Genomic DNA, 20,981 nt, shown 5'->3' with positions numbered 1-20,981 from the left:
ACGGCGACCTCCGAACCGGCCCCACATCTCGGCCAGCCTAACAGGGACAACATGGAAACCAGTACCATTCAGGAGGGAAGCCGAGTCAAGAAGGGCCGTCGCTCGAGGAAGAGCAGTTCCGCCGTAATCGATGCTCAGCAGGCGCAGGTAATGTGCAATCATATACACGTTGTGCCGCGATGATTGGGCGTGACAAGTCACGTGTTCAGCAGGGTGCGGCTAGCTCTACGAGCTTGTTGGTAGGCCATCGTGCAATTTGCTGTAGTGCAGGCTTGACGACACGAACATAGAAGGCACACCAGCGCTGTGTGTTCTCTCGTGTACCTTTTATGACCGTGCCGTATTACCTGCCCTACAACGATTAGAACATGAGTAGGATGCGCGTGGCCTAGATGCACGCATTTAGTCTCCTGCAAGAAATACCGGAGAGAACTCTGGCGCTAAGGTTAAAGAAAGCCGCAAGTATCGCAGTTCTGCCCGCGTGGGACTGATGGTGGGCGGATATGCATATTGTTGAAAGTTCGTATTTTTGGCTTCAGGAGGCATTGCAACCCTTAAAATTGATCATATTCAACAAATTACCAATGCGATTAGTCTTAGAATACTTAAGGCACATTTTGGTATAAAAGTCGCAAACAGGGATAAGATGTCGCAAAAAGGCTGGTCTACGTTTCGAAAAAAACCTGTGTTGGTTAAAGGCGGCCTTATCATCATCGGCAGGTTAGTTTTAACATGTTAGTAGGGTGACGTCACGTGCAGTCGTTGTCGGCGGCGGCTGGCTATAAAACAAAGGCTCAAAAGAAATTGAGCGCTGTCGTTTAATGTCTCTTGGCATAGTTTCTATGACGAGGGATAGTGGGAAAGAAGAATGGCAGTAAAAGATCACGGCCCAAGCACTCCATGCAGATGGTTCACCAGCGATGCTGACACGTGCGGCCATGGTGTTTATCACTGGGTTAATCCGGACGTTTCACTAAACGACGTCTTGTTAGGCTACAGGATTCCCGGTACACAGTTGCTGCTTGCGATCGAATGCACGATCCTGTTCTTGTGCCCGGGCTACAGCATCGGCACGGCGTAGACGAGCTTGCTCTCGCTTCTGCTCTCGGCGTTGCTGATCGAAAGCTGCTTGCTCCTCAGGAGCATGTATGACGCGTGGTCTAACCATTTCGCAGCCGGAGAAAAACTGCTCCGCGCGCGCTCGGCTGCGACGGAAAGCAAGACGTCACTACTGGCACAGCTAACTAATCCAACACCACGAAGATAGCACAAGGCGTTTTCACTCCGATTCATGACGTCATGTCACCTTTTTTTTGGACGGAATCTGTTCTATATTAACCCTTTAAGGCGCCTTCTACACAATTGTGTACATTGTATTTCTGGTGTTTTTTTTCACGTTTAGGGTGCGCACTTTTCTATTAGGTTGGCTTTAGCGCATTCCCAAACTATAAACTGACAACCATGTGCATTTTGGCGCCATCTGTCGCATTTCGGTGAAGATGTTCATATTAAAACAAGAAATGGCGGATGCTGGAGCAGCAAAGAGCGGTGAGTCAAGTTCTTATTTTTTTAGAGCCGTTTTTTTTTATTGTGGCAAGCGAAAAAAAATTAGACGCGCTTGTGCATCATATGAAGTACCGAGGAGTGATAATTTCATCCATTCTGAGGAGATGACCGAACGCTAACGCTCGCACGCACATGTGTACACGATTGTGTACAAAGTGCCGTGGTCGCTGCAGAAATAAAGAACGCTGAGAGTTGCTTTGATTTTCTTTCCAGGTTTTTTGGCCATTCGTCGTTCTTCTTTCTACAGTGCAAACAAGCATAAGAAAACCCAAAAGACAGCTGAAAGGCTTTTGGAGCTCATTGCTGATAAATGTTTGAGACGTCGGGGAAAGTGACGAAGAGTGAGTGAGTGAGTGAGTGTCAACTTTATTATTAGAAGGGGTAAGGGATAAGGGAGGCTAAGCTACGTAGGCTTCCAGGTTGTGCTTCACGATGGAGTCTTCAGCTCGTGCCAGGACCCGTGTTTGGATGTCTCGGTCGGTGCTGGAGAGAAGAGCCTCCCATTGTTCGTCGGTGGGGGGTGGCGAGACGAGGTCGGCGGGCGGGGGATCTTCCGGGCAGCCCCAGAGGATGTGGTTCAAGGAGGCAACGTCGCCGCACAGGCAGCAGCGTGGATCAATGACACCAGGGTGGATGTGCGAATACACTAGGGGGCACGGAAAGGTGCGGGTCTGGAGGCGACGCCAGGCGATCTCGGACCGCTTGGGAAGACTGCCATGTGGAGGTGGGTAGGCGTACCGTTCGAGGCGATAGTGCTGGGTAATGTCGTGGTAGGTGACCAGGGGCTCCGGCACCGGGGCGTCCAACGCGGAGGGGCCCACCGCTCGGTCGACGAATCCTCGAGCGTGTTGGTGAGCCGACTCGTTGCCGGGGTGACCCGAGTGGGCGGGGACCCAGACCAGTTCAATGTGACACGGCTCGTTTTCCAGTAGAAGTGGGCGAAGGAGCCGTAAGGTGGAAGGCGAGACGAGACCTCGGGCGAAATTGGAGATGGCGTGCTTGGAGTCGGAGAGTATGACGCTGGCGTTGGTCGAGGTGGCGGCTAAAGCGATGGCTGCCTCCTCAGCCTCGACGACGTAGGGCGTTCGAACGGTGGCGGCCGTGATTGTCGGCCCCGAGGGTGCCGAGGGTACCGAGGAGGGCGAGACGGAGACGACTGCGAAGGCGTCCCCGGGCGAGGCGTATCTGGCCGCATCCACGTAGGCGATGGCCGGGTGGTCGGCGTACTTGGCGTGAAGCATGGCCGCACGGGCTTGGCGACGGGCGTCGTGGTGTCCCGGGAGCATATTCTTGGGTAGCGGCTTGATAGAAAAGGCTGCCCGAAGAGCATGCGGTAGTGAGACCAGGTCTGGCGGGTGAGAAGAGGTGTCATGACCGATGGAAGAGAGGATGTAGCGACCGGTCGGCGAACGATGAAGGCGTTGCACCTGAGCGGTGCGGTGAGCTTCGATCAGTTCGTCGAGCGTGTTGTGGACTCCCAGGCGGAGGAGACGTGCCGTGGACGCGTTGGGGGGAAGGCCGAGAGCAGTCTTGTATGCACGGCGGATGAGGACGTCGACCTTGTCGCGTTCCGATTTCAGAAGACGAGTATAAGGAAGGCCGTACGTGAGACGGGAAACGACGAAAGTGTCCACTAGGCGGAGGAGATCGTGTTCGCGCATGCCCATGCGCCGCGCTCGGACACGAGCAAGCATGCGCGCGGTTTGCTGAACCGAAAGCGAGAGCTGGTCGATGGTGTGAGCATTATGGCGGTTTGACTGTACTATCAGCCCGAGCACCCGGAGATGCGAGACGACGGGAACGGGAGTGGAATTGGCGTGAATCGTGATGGTGGGGTGAGGCGTCTTGTGGCGACGCCGGTCGGGGGGCCGCATGAGGAGGAGGGCCGATTTGGCCGCCGAGCAAGCGAGACCGGCCGCGTGCACGTGACTTGTAACGACGTCAGTTGCGCGTTGCAACGTCTGCTCAATGTGCCCGTCGGAGCCAGACGTGACCCAAAGAGTTACGTCGTCCGCGTACAGGGTGTGTTTGAGATCGGGGATACGGTCGAGCTTGTCGGGAAGTGAGCGAAGGGCGAGATTAAAAAGGAAAGGCGACAAGACAGCGCCCTGAGGGGTACCACGAGATCCAAGCGCATACGTGGGAGACGAGAGATCTCCCACGATGATTTCGGCCGTGCGGGCCGTGAGGAAGGAGCGAATGTAGTGGTAGGTGCGAGAGCCGGGGTTGATGGTGGCGAGTTCGGTAAGAATAGCCGAATGGGAGACGTTGTCGAACGCCTTGTGAAGGTCGAGGCTAAGGAGAGCCTTAGTGTCCGAGAAGGTGGGCGGATCGAGAAGGTCGTGGTGGAGTTGCAAGAGGACGTCTTGTGTGGAGAGGTGGGGGCGGAAACCAATCATGGTGTGGGGAAGGAGGTGGTGAGCGTCGGTGTACGTTTGCAAGCGAGCTAGGACGACGTGCTCCATGAGCTTGCCGACGCACGATGTGAGTGAGATGGGCCGGAGGTTCTCGATTGTGAGTTTCTTGCCCGGCTTCGGGATGAAAGCCACGCGAGCGTGTTTCCACGACTGGGGGAGGTTGCCGGAGCGCCAGCACTCATTCAGGAACGAAGTGAGGGCAAGGACCGAAGGGGCATCAAGATTTCGGAGTAGTTTGTTGGGAATGCGATCTGGACCGGGGGCAGAGGTGGTGCGGAGCTTGTGTAGCGCCGCGTAGACTTCAGCTTCCGTGATATCGGCATCTAGTTCGGGGTTGGGGGCCCCGGAGTAGGACGCGAGAGGGGGAGAAGAGGTGCCAGGGGGTGTCAGCTGGAGGTATTTGGCGGCCAGGTCTGCTATCAGCGACGGTGTGTCGCCGGGGTAGGCCCGGACAATGCGTTGTAATTGTTGCCGAGCGACTGACTTGGCGGAAGCAGGGTCGAGGAGGTGGCGGAGGAGATGCCACGATTGCTTGCAGCCCAACTGACCGGAGATCCCTGAGCAAAGCTGCTCCCACTGTTGGCGAGCGAGCACAGTTGTGTGATGCTCGATCTCGCGATCGAGGTATGCGATGCGGCGGCGCAGGCGACGGTTGTGACGTTGCTTATGCCAACGGTTGGTGAGGCTCGTGCGAGCGGCTAAGAGGTGGGCAAGGCGAGAGTCAATTGCCGGATGGTCCTCCGTGGTGGGGATCGAGGCGGTGACCCCGTCGAGGCCCGCCAGTAGCTGGTCGGTCCACATCGAAAGGTCCTCGATGTCCTCGGTGGCAGAGTGCAGCCGGCGGGCTCGGAACGCATCCCAATCCGTATAGCGGGTCGTGTGTGGGCGCGGCTTGCACGGGGAGGTACGGGCTTGGATGGCGAGGACGTAGTGGTCGCTGCCCAGGGACTGATGTGTATTGGACCAGCGCGCGTCGTGCACGTAACGGCAAAAGCTGAGGTCCGGAGTGGTGTCGCGGCACACGCTGTTGCCGATGCGCGTGGGTTGCGTGGGGTCGGTGAGCAGGGAGAGGTGGAGGTCGTGTGCGAGCTGCCACAGCCTCGCGCCGGGGCCATCGGCCTTGGAGTAACCCCAGTCCGGATGCCTGACGTTGAAGTCACCGAGAACGAGGAGGGGGGATTTGGCTGCTCTCGCTGCAGCGGCACGGAGCAGAGCAACGAGCGACAGGTCTTTGGTGACGCGTGGGGGGGTATAAACATTAAGAATAAAAAGAGAGGGGTCTTCACGTCGCTGAGGTAGGACCTCGATAAAGACATGGTGGACCGTAGGGAAGGGCAGATCGGCTCGATTGACCGTGAGCGTCCGCCGAGTGAGGATGGCCGTGACGGGATGGGGCAGAGGGTGATGAGCTACTTGGTCATGGGCGACGTAACCCGAGAGGGAAGTGGTGGCGTGAGTCTCCTGTAGAACGATGACGTCAGGAGAGACCGAGGGGTCCAGTTGTTGAAGGTGTAGAAGGAGGTGGTTACGCTTGGGGCGAAAACCACGGCAGTTCCACTGCCAAACGGTGACGACAGAGCGGTCAGCCATGATTAGTAGCGGAAGAAAGAGGTATTGCCTCGGCTGGTGCTTGCGAGGGTCGGGCGGCAGAGGATGAGGTGGTGCGGACGTGGAGCGGTGGCTTGGCTCGGATGGTTGCGAGCATGGAAGCTTGAAGGCTATCCACCGTCTCTTGGAGAGATTGGAAGGACATGGCGGGGGGATAGGCAGTGAGGTCGGTGCGCATGGCATTGAGGGCTTCTTGTTGTGCCGTGAGAAGCTGGTATATCGAGGTGAAACGGCTCTCCAGCCGTTTTTCTAGGTCCACCAGGGTCGTCTTGATGGCTGCCTGGACCTCTTCGGAAAAGTGGAGAGATGCAGGAGGGGTGTTGGGTCTGCGGCGTTTGCTAGTGCCTCCTTCGCAAGTCTGAACATCCATGTCAGAGGAGGAGGCGATTGAGGAGGGCAGACATGATGGGAGCGTGATGGCTGCCTCAAGCTTCTCCTCAAGAGCTCGTAGTTGGGCTTGGAAGGATTCAATTTGGGTCTTCTGTGCCGCAAGTGTAGCGGTTTGTGCAGTGAGCTGCTGCCGTAGGGAGGCGTTTTCCTGCTGCAGTGCGACGACCTGCGGCGAGTGACGAAGAAGAAGCCACGTGTGAAGCGACCGACGCCTGCGTTGCAGCTGCGTTCACCAACCTCACAGAAGAGGAAGATGCTGCTGCAGGGGAAACGCAAGCTGAAGTGGACATTGAGAGCGCTTTTTCCTTTTGTGAACCTGGGTACCTGCAATTCTTTGCTGGACTACCACCACGACAATCAAACGCTGCCTAGAGCTGAACTCCTATATTTGATGAATTTTTGCTTGCAAGCTGCCGAAGCATTAAGTAAGTCGGTACTACCCGAGAAAAAGCGTGGAAGGCCTTCTCTTGCAGAGATCCAAGCACCACAACCAAAGATAGGGCAAGAAAGCAAGAATATCGCTTCCTTGCACCGATGCGCACTATGACTCCTTTGACCATTGGCCCGAATCCCGCGACCAGAAGGTGCGAATTAGGTGCAAGCTCGAGAAGTGCACACGAGGCGCTCGGATATTCTGCATGAAATGTCAGGCCACTGTGCCTGACGAAAGAGAGAAATTGCTTCCTCGCATTCCACAAGTGAATTTTGTGACCACCGAGGCGCTGTGTACACAGTTGTGTACGATGTTGCAAATAATAAAGTTTCATGATAGCTTTCAAGAATTCGATGGTTTTGTGTTTCTTAGGTCGCAAAAAGAATGTTCATATATAAAAAGATTTTTTTCTGTGCATAATTGCAAGTGGCGCCTCAAAGGGTTAAAATAGAGCTTCATTGGCTCTCCCCATGTTTTAAGTGCTAGTGCGTCGTCTACTCGTCGGAGATGTTGTGCATAAACGTAGGCAATTCGGTTCACTGGGTATGCGCCCAAACAGTCAGCTTGCCACTGACTGCTGTGTGCTCTATAGCATACAGCTTCGTCACTGGGTGCACACAACCCGGTACGCACCACTGAACATGCACACGCTCTTTACAAGTCCCCGGAAAGAATGTGTCACTGCGACACAAGTTGTATAGAATCCCTACATTGAGAGAAGTGGTTCTTGGGGGGAAGGAGAAAAGGCTAGCGCTATTTTCTGTAACCCATGCGGGAGCACGGCTCAGCGCCAGCAGGGTGTAGGGGATGGGGTTAAAAGAGAGAGATGGTAGGAGGGGGAAAGGTTGAGGTTCGTAGAGATGGAAGCGATGTAGTGGCCGATCAGGAAGCCCGAGGTGGTGGGATGGCTGTTAGGCCATCCGTCTTTGTAGAAATGTCCTATAGTCTCGCCGAGAGCCCTGACGAGTCGAGGTACTCGACGACACTTAGGAAGGCTGGTAGCTGATTACGACAGGGGAATAAGATATCTTCCTGTCGTGAACATGGGAGCCCCAGGCGGTGGAACTCTTGCAGAAGTCGACCGCGGTGCTGCAGGTGAGCAGGGAAGGCCATCAGCAGGTGCTCCAGAGTTTCTGGTTCACCACAGGAGGCACAGGCTGGCGAGGTGCCTTTCCCAAGGCGGTGCCGGCGGGTTGCCGTCCAGTAGCAGCCAACTCGCAGTCGGAGTAGCAACGAGGCATCCCTTCGTAGGAGGCCGTACTGTGGAAGAGGCCGTGGAGGCCGGCCCAGGGATACCCGTTTGTCCGAGTGGCAGGCGATGATGTGCCGGCGCAGCCTGTGCCTAGAGAAGTCTGCGGCCGTTACAGCAGGGCTGAGGGGGACGCTTGAGTGGTGGCCACTTTTTGCCAGAGTGTCCGCCTCTTCACTGCCCGGAATCCCCACGTGTGCCGGTAGCCAATGCAGAGATACTGAGCATCCTGCGTCCTGAAGGGCCGTCAGTATTGAGGAGAGTAGCGCTACCCCCAGGCTAGCCATGTCAGGGTTCTGCAGGCAGAACATCACCGCCTTGGAGTGGCAGAAGATGGCTGCCGGGGTCGCTGGTAGCTCCTCTGCAAGTAGGTCCACAGCAAGGTGGAGTCCTGCTAACTCTGCTGCGGTAGAACTTGCGTGCCCCGGGAGACGGCTCACCTTGCTCTTTCGTAGGGCCGGTGCAACGCAGGCTGCTGTGGATGAGCCAGTCTCCGGTATCACGGATCTATCGACGAAGATGTGAAGGTAGTCCCCAAGTCTCTCTTGAAGGAGAGAGGCTGCCGTCTGCTGTAGGGCACATGTTGGGGAACGGTTCTTCGAGACACCTGGCAGCTCCGTAGAGATAGGGATTGGTGGTCGATGTGGTGGGCGAGGCTGTACAGCATTTGCAGGCGTGTCCCCTATGACCTCCTTATAGAGGCCACACAGCCGTCCCATGTGTGATGCTGGCCGGGAGCGTAGGCGGGGTCAGGAGTGCTTGACCATCTGCGGCATGGTGTAGGCGATCAATGAGTCGTAGCCCCTGTTGTAGGAAGAGTAATGACAGGGGCAAGGCACCTGCCTCAGCCAAAGTGGCGGCCACTTGTGAGGTTCGGGGAACGCCAAGACAGAGCCGTATTGCTGACCGATGCTGTAGCTCCAGTTTCCGCAGGTGGGGTGGGAGCAGCGCCAAAAGAGAGAGGGCATACAGTAGACGTGAAGTGACTGCAGCATCAAATAGCTGCAGAGCCCACCTGGTGGTACAGCCCTGTCCACGGGCAAGGAGCTGTGAGATAGCCTTGCGGACGCGAAGCGCCTGGGCGCACAGGGCCTTGGTAGCCGGCAGCCAGTTTAGCCGATGGTCAATGCGCAGCCCTAGGTAGGTGACTGCCTTGTTCCATGGGATCTGGACGCCCTCCAACCGCAGCCGGCCAGCTGAGCGGTGGGCTGAAGCTCTGGGGTGCAGTAGCAAGGCCTCGGTCTTCCTGGCCGAGATGGTAAGGCCGATGCTGCACAAGTAGGCAGCCGCAGTGTCCAGGGCTCTCTGCATGGCCGCACGTGCCTTGCGGATGTGTTGCGGTGGTCCCCGCACCCATAGGGTGATGTCGTCCGCGTATATTGAGGACTGCACGGGGAAGTGACGGTCGATTAGCAGGGCAGCAGGCAACCGTGTCATGGCCAGGTTGAAAAGGAAGGGGCTAACCACTGAGCCCTATGGCACGCCTGCAGCGACTGGACGGGGGGTGCTCTTCGATTGACCCGCACGAACCCTGAGGGTGCGGTTGTGCAGGAACGACGAGAGGAACTCCCGCAGGTTGCCGCAGATGCCGAGGAGGTCCAGGCCCTGCTGGACAACTGCGTGAGGGAGGCTGTCGAAGGCACCCTGTACGTCGATCAGCAAGAGCATCACGAGGTCCCCACCAGCCTTGGCGTCCTCCAGGGTGGACACCATGTCAGCGATGGAGTCCGCAGTGCACCGCCGGCACCGGAAGCCCGTCTGTTGGTCTTCCAGGAAGCCGCGAGCACGGGCCACCCTACATTGGATTTACATATGTGCCGTGCTTCTCTCTCCACATACACGTCTTATCTACGTTCCTGCCCCGATAACCATAGTGCATAGTTTTTTGTCTTTGTGATGCAGACACCCAAGTACTAAAAAAGAAGAGGCTGCGCTCGTGTCGTATGCCACTGCTGCTACCTCGCCAATTCGCAAAAGCCTCGAATTATTTTTTCTTAAGTTCTCGCCTTGGTGCCGGATTTGAATGTTTTTATCCTCGCGATTATTCCCGACCAGACCAGGTTCCTACAGGCTCTAGACTTCACTATGCAGGCGGCCGGCACGGACAAGGCGGCTGACCTGGAGAGGCCTGAATTGGAGCACTCGACGATCAGCGCAGTCCAGGAGCGCAGTGACGTGAAGAAGGGCCGTCGCTCGAAGAGACGACGCTCCTCTGCGGCCTCGCTAGAGGCTCCGAAGCCGGAGGTATTCAGTCGCGGGTCCTTTCAGGCGAAATAATTGCTTCCAGCAGATCTGACCAATTCCTTGACGCGTACGGGAATCGGCGCCTCTGTATTCGTGGAGGACGAGAAAGAATTTGCGCCTAGTACGGAGAGTACGCGGCTGCGCCGACTGTCCTAGTAAAACGGCTGTTTCTGCGACCGTCCGAAATAAGTAAAAAAAAATCGGAAACGAGCCGCAATTCACAACCAGAGGGTGTGCAGTGCGCAGAATGAAAATACCCCCTCATTTCAATCAATTCTGGATGAGGAAGGCGTTAAAAAGGTATATTCAGTGTAAGTCTGGTTAGGGTCATTGATGGGATTATCGAGAAATGTGTGAACTATTAATGAGACGACAGTTTACGAGGTTTGTTGACGACGACTGGCCAGTACATCACGTAATATCTGAACAGCCACCCTGCTTGGGTAGGCTACTTATACTGTAATGGTGTGATTTATACAGTAACTCGTGTCGACGATTAAAATACGGACGATATTGCTCTTCTGTTTCTTGAGGCCATGTCCACTACCGCTCTCAGAAACTCATCCCTGCTTGTTTCTTCAACCACTTCTTGGGCTGTAAGGGAACCTCTGATAGGGGCGAAAATAATATTATTACTTGCTCTTCCCCCGTAGTTGTTTCCAACGGAAGCCTCGATAAGCCATCTGCGTGGCCCACTTGTTGGCCCTTCTTGTACTTGAGGATGCACTCTAGCTGTCGCTACTTGACTGCTGTGTCTCTTTGAATCAAACAACTGCGTCAGTGGCTATCTCAGTCAGGCACCATCTCGAACTGCCGACCGAACAAGCACTTATGAAACTTTTTAAGGCCAAAGATAATGGCTAGTGCTTCGCGCTCAATTTGTCCATAGTTTCTTTCGGCCGCTGTAAGCGTGCGTGACGCGAATGCCATAGGTCTCTCGCCGCGACCTTCGGTGTGCGCGAGCACCGCTCCAAGGCCGTGTGCCGATGCGTCACATGTCAGGCGCAGTGGTTTGTTTCCATCGCACAAAGCTAGCACTGAGTCCTCGTTCAGGAGCAGCTTGTATTTCTGAAAGCTGGTTTCACACTCTTTTGTCCATTCCATTTTCTGAGGAGCTTGTAGAGCGGTTCTAAGGTCGTGGCTGTTTGGGAAAGAAATCTAGCGTAAAAATTCACCAACCCTAGGAAAGCCTATAAACAACCGTGAAGGATTGAGAGAATACGAAAAGGCCGAAGATTCAGTTCAGATACCAGCAGTCATAGAATCGCTGCGCTGTGAAGGCTTGCAGGAAGCATTCAATGGTTGTTCGAATAGGGAATATCTTCAGGATTTACAGTTGGCACAATGCCACTTAAGGAAATGCTTCGAAGGAAGAAGGCAAAAATTTTTCCGTTCAACTCGCCGCAAGCTTGCAATACTCTTTTTTTTAAATAGCGAGACAGATAAATTTTAGCAGTTGGAAATGTGCGGAAGTACCCCCGCAGCCAGTAAGTAGTTTGGAGATGGCGGCGATCATGTACGGCTATATAGAAAACCGCTTGCAACAAATTATTAAAGCCTTGAACTTCGTGTCGCCTGTCAGCCTCTCATGCGTCAGAGGGCGTGGACAGTGTGGTTAGTCTTCAAAGACTGGCCTGAGTGATTTCCCAGGTGGCAATAACACACAAAAATGTGGCCTATACATGTGAAGCACTGGCGCTGATGTCTACAAGTGGATTACTCACAGTTAGGGTTCGAGGAGCTGTTCATTGCGTTTCCTCTATGAGTGGACGATGTTTTCAGTGTTGTTAACTCTTGGTACAAGGCACCTCATTAGTATTCAATCCAGCCTGAACATCTATTTTGCATATAGAAAAGTTGTCATTATGGCGCCTAACAGAAATGTGCACAAATGAACTGTTCATCTTCATGACTTCTTCAAAAGATTACGCTGTTATTAGCGCTTGTATGCTAATTAGAGGCGTCCCTAAGAGGCTATGATTGTCCGTCTGTAAAGCGAAATAAAAATGAAAAAAGAAAGTACTGAAATCGCGACAGGATAAATTTTTTGAACTGGAAGTTTCAGTTTTAATGTTACGTGTGGAACAGAAATGCTCATTCATTACGAACGGAGGGACAGAAAGACAGTACAATGTTCTTTTGTCTTGCTGCTACACGTCTATCAAGGTGATTCAGCAGCCGTCATCAGCCTCTCTGCAATCGGGGGCTTCCACCAGCATCCCAGGTCCACCGAAGCCCACCCTCGTCAAGGACAATACGGAAGTGGACAAGGTGGCAACTAAGGTAAGATGCGCATGATAAGTTGCATATGGGAGATATAGAGTTTGGAAATGTCTTTCGGCAAGCTATTTTGTGAGATTTATCCGAGCATAAACAAAAGCTACCGTATACTAATGGAGTACCTGCATGAAACAACTTTGTTTTCTGCATTTATGTATTCATTCCTGTCTAAAGGCAGGCTTCAGAATTGTAAAAGAAGAACAACAAAACCGTCACGCTTTGCTGGCTTAGCAGCTGCCCTCATCACTGTGACGTATTCAGACAGTAGTCAGCACTTTCGGTTAAATTTCTAATGCGGCACATGCAAGTCGCTAGTGCTAACTTGTACATTGCTTTGAAGAACTGTCATCCGCTAGCCTGACACATCGGTAAATCCATTCTGCATATCAGGAACAAGTTTGCGAAGCATAGGAACCATAACTCGATATGATCGATATTCGCATAAACTCCAAGCAGTGATGTGAACAAAACTGTACGTCTACCGCTCTTCAAAGTCGTTACGACGACGCTTGTGAAGTAGTTCATTGGTTCATCTGCATGGGCGAGTTGATGGTGTCATACCACTTGCCTTCCAAGTTCCAAACTAGTGACCCGGTCAGTGGTGCGTAGCCTGGAGTTAATTAAGCATAGTAGCGTACATTTTACTTCCTGAACGCACACAACAATGTCTTGCTATAGCTAGCGGTGTAGCCAGGGGGTGGCATCGTTCACCTTCCCGAAATATCTGTGTATAATGGGGCGTGCCCTGCCACTCGGCCTCTCCCTTCACGCGCTCGGTCCCCGGTCAGATAGATGCCCGGCCTCCATCGAAAAATATTTGCGGCTACGCCACTGGTTGCAACATTTGAAAACAAATATCGGCAGACGCGGCTAAAAGATGTAGCCTGTTAATTCCCGGACGCTGCTGTGTGCAGCATAGTTGTAGTGCGTGATTTGCGTTCTCGGTGCAGCAGTCGGAAGTGTAAGACGGTGGGTCCATATACTTGAGAGAGACGAATAAGTTATTTCTATAAATTGAAAGTGAAGAGCCAACTGCAACTGTATTGCTCTCGCTCTCTCTCTATCTCTCTGCACACACACACACACACACACACACACACACACATATATATATATATATATATATATATATATATATATATTCTGATGAAGGCCGGACCCCGGCCGAAACGTCAATAAACCGCTTCATACGCGCGCCTACTTCACTGTGAATATTTACCCGGACCCAGAACTGCTTTTTTTCTGGTATATATATATATATATATATATATATATATATGCTGAACGTGGAGCAGCGTTTTAATGCACGGTCATTACTGCGCAATATCTCGTTACAGCCTTCCGAACCGACAGGCCCGGCTCAGCCACCTCAACTTAATGCTGGCATGGTCGCTGTAAAGAAAAAGGTAAGCAAAGCAGCAAAATACAGCAGTGTTTATTTTTGCCAAAATGTGGCGCTGTTTGCGCAAGAATGGAACCAAATATATGCTTGCTCTCCCCTAATCGAGATTAGCTGTAAGCACGAAATGGCTACCGGCAAAGCAGATTGGTTGCAGTAATCACGATTACTATTCCCATCCATATCAGAATCATGCGCGGAGCACCAGACGCTGCCGGCCTGGTCACGCAGCGTGGCGCCATATCTCGAAGGAGGCGGGGCAATACCGGCGCCGGGGAACTCCCGCACCGCTGGCGTTAAAAAGAGCGCAGGCAACCCTGTCTCGCTGCCAAAAGATAACAAAAGTGTATGGTACACAGTATCTGCCATTTGAACCTCGCTATTGGAAATGACAAAACTTCAGCGCACTAGAAGTTCCAGCTTGAGTGATGTTGTGAACAAACATTAGGAACAAATCGGAAGCAATCATTTTTGTAACTTGTTCAGCCAGTAACCAGCGCATGTAATGCCGTCCTTTACAAAGGGTTGGGGGCCAGAAGCCGCATTTTCTTAAGTTCTGCCTGGTTGCCCAGATGATCTTTTGTTCGCGCAACGATGCACGGATGTTCTCATCTTAGTGCCCGGATAAAGGCTCTGGCATTTGGCTCAAAGTTATTTGAAGTTCGCCCAAAACGGGAGCTAAAACACTTCATGGTTAAAACAGCAGCCACATAGAAGAGCCACTACGACTGCACCGTCAGCCTCGAATTCGGCGTTGACGTGATTGACAAAGATTGGAAGGAAGACCACAATTTATTGCAAAGCATTCCATGACTCACATTTCGAATTATTCGCAGGTGCATCGATATCTGTCTTGCTTCCTAAGCGCTATCCGTCACCAGATGGCGCATAGGGGCCACCAGATGAGCCGCCAGATTCCGCCCTCAAAATCGTATATCTTGAAAGGGTTGAAAGTTAACCCAAGATGAGCAGGCCGGTTGGCTTTGGGAGCCCACGGTAAAACCGAAAATGAGACAGTGCCGGGCTACATGGTCTGGGCCTGTTTTGAAGTCATGAAAGCGTAAAGCAAAATTAGTTTTCAAGTGAGGCTCAGGAATATGGATGAACACAAATGCACTAAGATTACACGTTGGGCTTGTTGGTGCGTCATATTGAATGCCATTGGCGTAGCGCAAATGAGACGGGATGAAGAGACACAGAAAGCGCTGTGTGTGTTTTTATTCTGTGCCTGTCGCCTTATTTGCGCTACGCCAGTGGCTCTCAATTTTCTAATAAGAAAATAACTACATGGATAAACTGTACAGGTAATTATATATATATATATATATATATATATATATATATATATATATATATATATATATATATGTCTGCATGCCTCATCTCTTTTTTGCATAATGAATCCTTACCAACTACATCAGCTGTCTGTTATTCTATATATATGTACTTCATGAGAATTCCTCTTTGATGCAAATTCTATTCTACTGTGGGCATTCTCAGACAATATATTAAGCGAAAGTATAAAGTAATAAAAGGCGGAGCCCGGTACCACCAACAATACTGTAACAAGATTTTACTCAATAGGAAAGTTTGTCTTAGTGATAAGTCTGGTGCCAACTTGAACCAGAACTCAAATGTGAGCGGCAGAAGTCTGGCACTGGCAAATTGGGACCAAGACGCACCGACTGGCATCTCGCGCAAGACAGAGGCTTACAGGAAAACAGAGGCTTGCAACGCTCCGTCAGCGTGTGCAGTTTATCGCGACCGTAGCAGGAGGGTTCACAACGGACACCACGCGCTCTGCTGTCCGCGTTTCATTTCATCTGGATAATACCTCTACATAGCAGGCAGTTGAACGTTGGACGCCGAACATAAAAATTAGAAATCAAAAGACGTGGTATTACTTCTGAATTTCTTAATGTTCGGCGCCCAACTTTCAACTACTTGTAATATCTCCTGCGGATCAGATGGGTTTCCGTCGAGGTCTCGATTTCATACTTTTATACAATATGAGTGAAGGCGCAATTTCGGTCAGACAAATGCGCTGTCGACATGTGGCTTCCCTGACAAAAGAAGACTATTTCCTTTACGTGTCCTGAGGAAATCTGCTATTTATAAAGGCTTCTAAAAGCCAACGAATATATGTCAACTCAGCAGTTACAAGTGCCTAAAGAAGTGAGAGATTATTATCTACTAGTTATTCAATAATAAACGGCAGTGCAGCCAAATGCGATGATTTCTCGCTTGTTAACTGACGCACTGTTCATCGAATAATAGATTCCTACAATCAACCAAACAAGCCATCCAAAGTGTTCTCATGGTCAAGCCGCACACAGGCTGTTCATGACGTGTCGGTACTACTTAAAATAATGTAGTTATACATGTGTAGATGCAGTTACTCGAAGAAGTTACTCGTTTGCTACGTTTTCACTCCTGTTAAGTTCTGTACGATAGCAGGATCGTCCTTCGTGTCAAAATTTATCTGCAGAAACAGGTCATACTCGTGCAGCCTGCCATCATTAAAAAGAAAAAAAATTCTCAGTGCGGCGTTTACCACCCAGCTTACTCTTTTTCAAGGTTGACGCAGGTTCCGTCCATCATCGAAGAGTATACAATGACACTTGGGCTGGTTTGTGACGCATACTTGGTGGAACGGCTCGCCATTTGTTTTGTCTGTTTACTTGTTTCGTTTTACAGACACGTAGTTTGCATTCGACTCGCCGCGGTGACTTGTAGCTATAGCATTGCGCTGGACAGCACGAGGTTACAGGTTGAATCACCAGTGGTGATCGCGGCCAAACTTGCGTGGGGGGAAGCGGGGATGAAAATAAGTCGCACTTTCGTCCCAAAGGCGAAGCATGGATTGCGATTAGAAATTTGTAGACAGCTATACGAAGTAAGGATAGCAGTTTTATCGGCCGTGTAAACTTGTACACATTCGCGTGCTAAATTAACAAGCACGGTGTCACGCACGCACAGGTAGACATGGTCACATCTGTCTCGATGACCGCGGAAGATCACTGTCAGAACGCTGGAGTGAGGAAGCGGGGCAGCAGCAGCGAGCGAATTGTCCATTATGCTGCCTCTCGCTTCAACGCAGACTACGCGTGCAAAGCACAGCGCATACGAAGCTACCAGCACTCGGTGCACTTTGTTCACTTCGCATATCGCTGTCAAGATACGGCGCAATCGCGGCCTCGCCGTACGCACCAGCCGCCGGAGTACAACGACCCCCTGTCCCCTGTCCCTCCCTGCGCCCCGGTGCCTCGCACGCGATGAAAGACGGCGCGCTTGCTGCCCGCTTTCCTCGCTTTCGCGCGCAAGATTGAGCCGTGGTCTTCGGGTCACAGAGTTACCTACAAAAATTACTAGAGGGAACTCTGGCGCTAGTGTCTACGAGAGCTGCAATGGGAGCGGTTGTCCCAGCATGGGAATTACGGGAGGCACATGGATTTGTCTAAACTTCGTCCTTTTGGCTTCAAACGGCTTTGCGACTTTGTAAACTCGTCATTTTCAACAGCGTATTGCGTAATAAATACTTAAATAAACATCATTAAAATTGTCCGACGACAGGATTCGAACACAGGGACTCTATAGCACAGAAGCCTGATATTGAAACAATTAAGCCACGGACGCATGTATCGACAAGCGAACGAAACGCCCTTATGAATTTATCGCGGGCATGCCAGTGCCTTGAGACGCTTGGGGTGTTTCGATTTGGCCACCTGGACAAGCTCAATCGTTGCAATAGCAATTGTACACGTTCCTGGCGTCTTCTGCACTTCGAAGAATATAGATTGCGCTGAAATATAAGACAATAACATTTATATAGCGTAATATACAAAGTCACAAGAAAGTCTGAATCCGCAAGCACGAAGATCAGACGAATCCATGTACTTCCCGTCATTCCCATGGTAGGACAATGACTTCAGCGCCAGAGTTCCCTCTAGTAATTTTTGTAGGAAACTCTATGCTTCGGGTGACCCTCGCAAGTTTCACTCGCACATAAAGCACTCGGCGTGCGCCGAAGATGTTACCGTGCTTAGACTTTATACGGAACATCACGGCGATGACGACGGCAGAAATGCGCCTGGAGTGTCCGTATAAATGCTATCGCAATAAAACGGTCGAGTACTTTGATTTATGTGCATGTTAAGAACCCTCTGGCGGTCACAGTCGATCCGGAGCCCTTCACTGCGGCGCGACTCACAAACATATCGTGTGTTTAGACCGTAAAACATCAGAATTAAAAATCTAAGTCCATCCTCAAATTTTACTACGGCGAGGGCAGGCCAGCTAGGTTGGGTAAAGCTACGATCGATTGGCAACATTTCCCTCAATTGTCGATCATTAAACGGTTTCTTCGGTAAGTGTTCAAAGCTTTCGAGATGCAGTTGAGACCACCGCGCAAAGGCGTTTTAAATTCGTTATGTTTGACGCATCAAAATTATGCAAATGATTACATGCGAAGCGCGTCGTAAATGAAATTATACTTCGCACAGTGTGCTACAAACAATAAGCAGAGCTTGGCTGACTTACCGAAACAACGACACTACTCTGCTAATAACCCGAAACAAAAGTGAGAGCACCGAGGTTGTTAAGCGGAATGTGCTGTAAAGTGGCTTCAAATATGTGTACTTCCTCGCGCTTAGCGGAAAAGTGCTTTTAATATACAGGAATGTAGACAGAAAAAAAGAAAAGCTTCTGGCTGGTAGCCATCGCCGCCACCATCATCATCGTAAGCTTATTTGTGTTCAGTGCAGAACAAAGCCCTCTCCCAGTCATATGCAATTACCTGAGCCTTCAGTCAGCTCACCCTGTATTGTGGCCTGCAATTTCTATATTTAATTTCTTCAGACCGTCTCTCCGAAGTTCTCGACGGCACTTGCCTTGTTCCGGCAACCATTTTGGTAACTATTTAACTGGATAGTTTATTTCAGTTTTATCACACATGTCGCTGTTAACCTTAGACATTAATAATTATCGCATACACTTTTTTGTTTAAGGAGGCGGTGCATGGCGAAGCCGCAGTGCCTGCCAGGCCAAAAGAAGGGGAGCGTGCAGATCTATCCCCGCAGCAGCACGAGGGGCAGGCCCGTACGAGGCCGTCGATACGCTCAACTGGAGTTCGCTCAACTGGAGATCCGAAAACAAGGTTGGTGTTGCGTTTATTTATCCGCGAGACCGTGCGCAGTGGTCAGTACGATACAGAAATAATGGAAAAGAAAAAGAAAAACACGTTCGCAGATGTGTTGCATTCACAGCAACTCATACAGACAGTGAAGTCGTACGAGGGACTGCTCGCACCGTTAGAAAGACCATGGGGAAGGGGGGGGGGGGAGGGAGTGAAGGGCTGTTTTGCATTGTTCGAATTTACGCAAAATTCGTACAACGCTTCACTAGAGCCAATGTAGTGCCTGCGCTGTACCCGAACATTATACACGAGCGTTATGCAGTAACCTAGTTTAATAATTGAAACTTACCTAAACAAAAGAAATGGAATGGCCATGAACGTACGTGCTAATATATTCTTAGCCGAAATTCCCCATGGCCATACTCACAAAATGTTTGTCTATACGGGCCCTCCTAGCTGACCTGCAACGTGAGGCCGGCAGAATGCGACATGAAAAAAAATATTAATAAATGCTGGCTGCGATAAACCGCGCGAAGGCGTTTCCATACGACGGAGATTAATATTTATTACGATAGCAATATGGACCTTCCAGGTGAGCATTCGCCGTTGTCGTGATGTTCCGTGTAAAGTGCATGCGCGATAAGGTCCCATCACGCCCCACGCGCCATGTGCAGCTGGATGGATGGATGGATGTATGAATGGATGGATGGATGGATGGATGATTATTATGCGCGTCCCCTTTGGAACGCGGCGGTGGGTTGCGCCACCAAACTCTTGCTATTATACTGCTTACCTAAGTTAAACAATAAAAAATAGAATAAAACGCTATGAATTACCCCAGCCAAATTTTCTGATCCCCTATTTCGAACTGTGCTTTTGTACGTCTCCGTTTCTTGTCGCTTCTCTACTTTTCTACAACCAGCTGGTGCTGGTGCCGTCTTCGCGCGCGCCCCCTGTTGGAGGCCACATGAACGGGCTGGCGCAGGGAAAGGGGGGAGGGGGTTGGAGTGAAGCGAGTGCGCTGTGCAATAATAAAGAGTGAGCCAGGAGGGGGGCCAGGTGAGCACGCGCCTCATAGCTGCAGAGGTTTCGCGTGGCTGTCCGCACGGCTGAGCTCGTTCGCGACCCGCGCGCCCTATGTTAAAGGCAATATTTGGCGGGTGCAAAGTTTGGGCGAGCCGAGATGTTCTGGTTACTCCATGCGCGCCGTCTTTTTGTGCGGTTAACGCTGAAGGTGGCCTAATTGCAGGTTTCAGAGATGCGTCGAAGCGAGATGTAGCACGCAGCTCCGCCCCCACCTCCCACTGCTTGCGCTATTATTCCGCCAGCGTTGTGACATGGAGGGTTCGTGGTCATCGGAAGAGATCAACTGAAGTTTGCCTGTGCGCGCGTGACGCCCTGTTTGGTAATTTAACTATTGAGCGAATGTTTCCCGCATTTTATACGGGCGAGTAAAACTGCGATGCTTCATCGCGTAGTTTAATACTTCGTTATCGCTATCAATGCGTGGCCTTTCTTGCGAAATCCTGACTATATTATTCCATGACCTTCTATTATTACATATAATAGCAAGTACGGGGCAACGACGTGGACTTCATGCGTTGCTGGCTATACTTTGATGGACGTGCCATACCGACCTCGCCGCCGTACGCCGCAAGAAAACCATACTGTGGACCTCCCCTTAACAGCTTCGCGTTAATGACAAAATTTTCGTGATTCATCCAACTACTCGGAGACCCGCAGGCTTCCACAGCGAAGTCACCGCCATCTTCTCGAGACACAGCGTCGCCTTCGTCCGCGTTTCTTCTCCACGTGTGTTACTATTATCACTAACACACTGCCGTAAAGCTAATAGTAATAATAATAATAATTATTATTATTATTATTATAATGTTATATGTGTACTTGCCATGTTGTTACATTACGTGTGCGCCAGTACTAAGACCTGACAGCTTTTTTCTAAGCACATAATCTGAACGCTGGATTGATTAATTTATTATTTATTTACTCTGACACATTGTTCGTGGTGTTTTTCTCCTCTTGTGAATTTACCTTGGCTTTTGTTGACTGCAATCTATTCTTTTCGTAATTGCCGTTTTGTATTTCACGTTTTTCTGCCTGTATTTGTACCTGAATGTTAGTTTTTACTCGTGCGCCCGCATTCAGGGACCTCGCTGATGTCCTTAGGCAGGTGAAATGAACAGTTCAGTATCATCATCATAATCATCATCATCATCATCATCATCATCATCTAACGCCCG

General features: G+C 51.1%; 1 protein-coding gene across 2 annotated transcripts in view; it reads left to right on the top strand.

Moving 5' to 3' along the window:
* Nucleotides 1-20,981, top strand: part of LOC135912132 (acetylcholinesterase-like) — a 55,029-nt gene continuing 34,048 nt past the window's right edge. For both annotated transcript variants that reach the window (XM_065444521.1, XM_070528127.1), the window contains exons 1-5: nt 1-147; nt 9,755-9,907; nt 12,074-12,190; nt 13,525-13,593; nt 18,593-18,741. In XM_065444521.1, coding sequence (XP_065300593.1) covers nt 52-147; nt 9,755-9,907; nt 12,074-12,190; nt 13,525-13,593; nt 18,593-18,741 — 584 coding nt within the window. In that variant the 5' untranslated portion in view covers nt 1-51. The remainder of the gene's footprint in view (nt 148-9,754; nt 9,908-12,073; nt 12,191-13,524; nt 13,594-18,592; nt 18,742-20,981) is intronic.

Source organism: Dermacentor albipictus, chromosome 10 (genome assembly GCF_038994185.2).
Source record: "Dermacentor albipictus isolate Rhodes 1998 colony chromosome 10, USDA_Dalb.pri_finalv2, whole genome shotgun sequence".
In the NCBI taxonomy this organism is placed as follows: Eukaryota; Metazoa; Arthropoda; class Arachnida; order Ixodida; family Ixodidae; genus Dermacentor; species Dermacentor albipictus.
The sequence above is the reverse complement of the archived record's forward strand: the minus strand, read 5'-3'. Positions and strand labels throughout refer to the sequence as shown.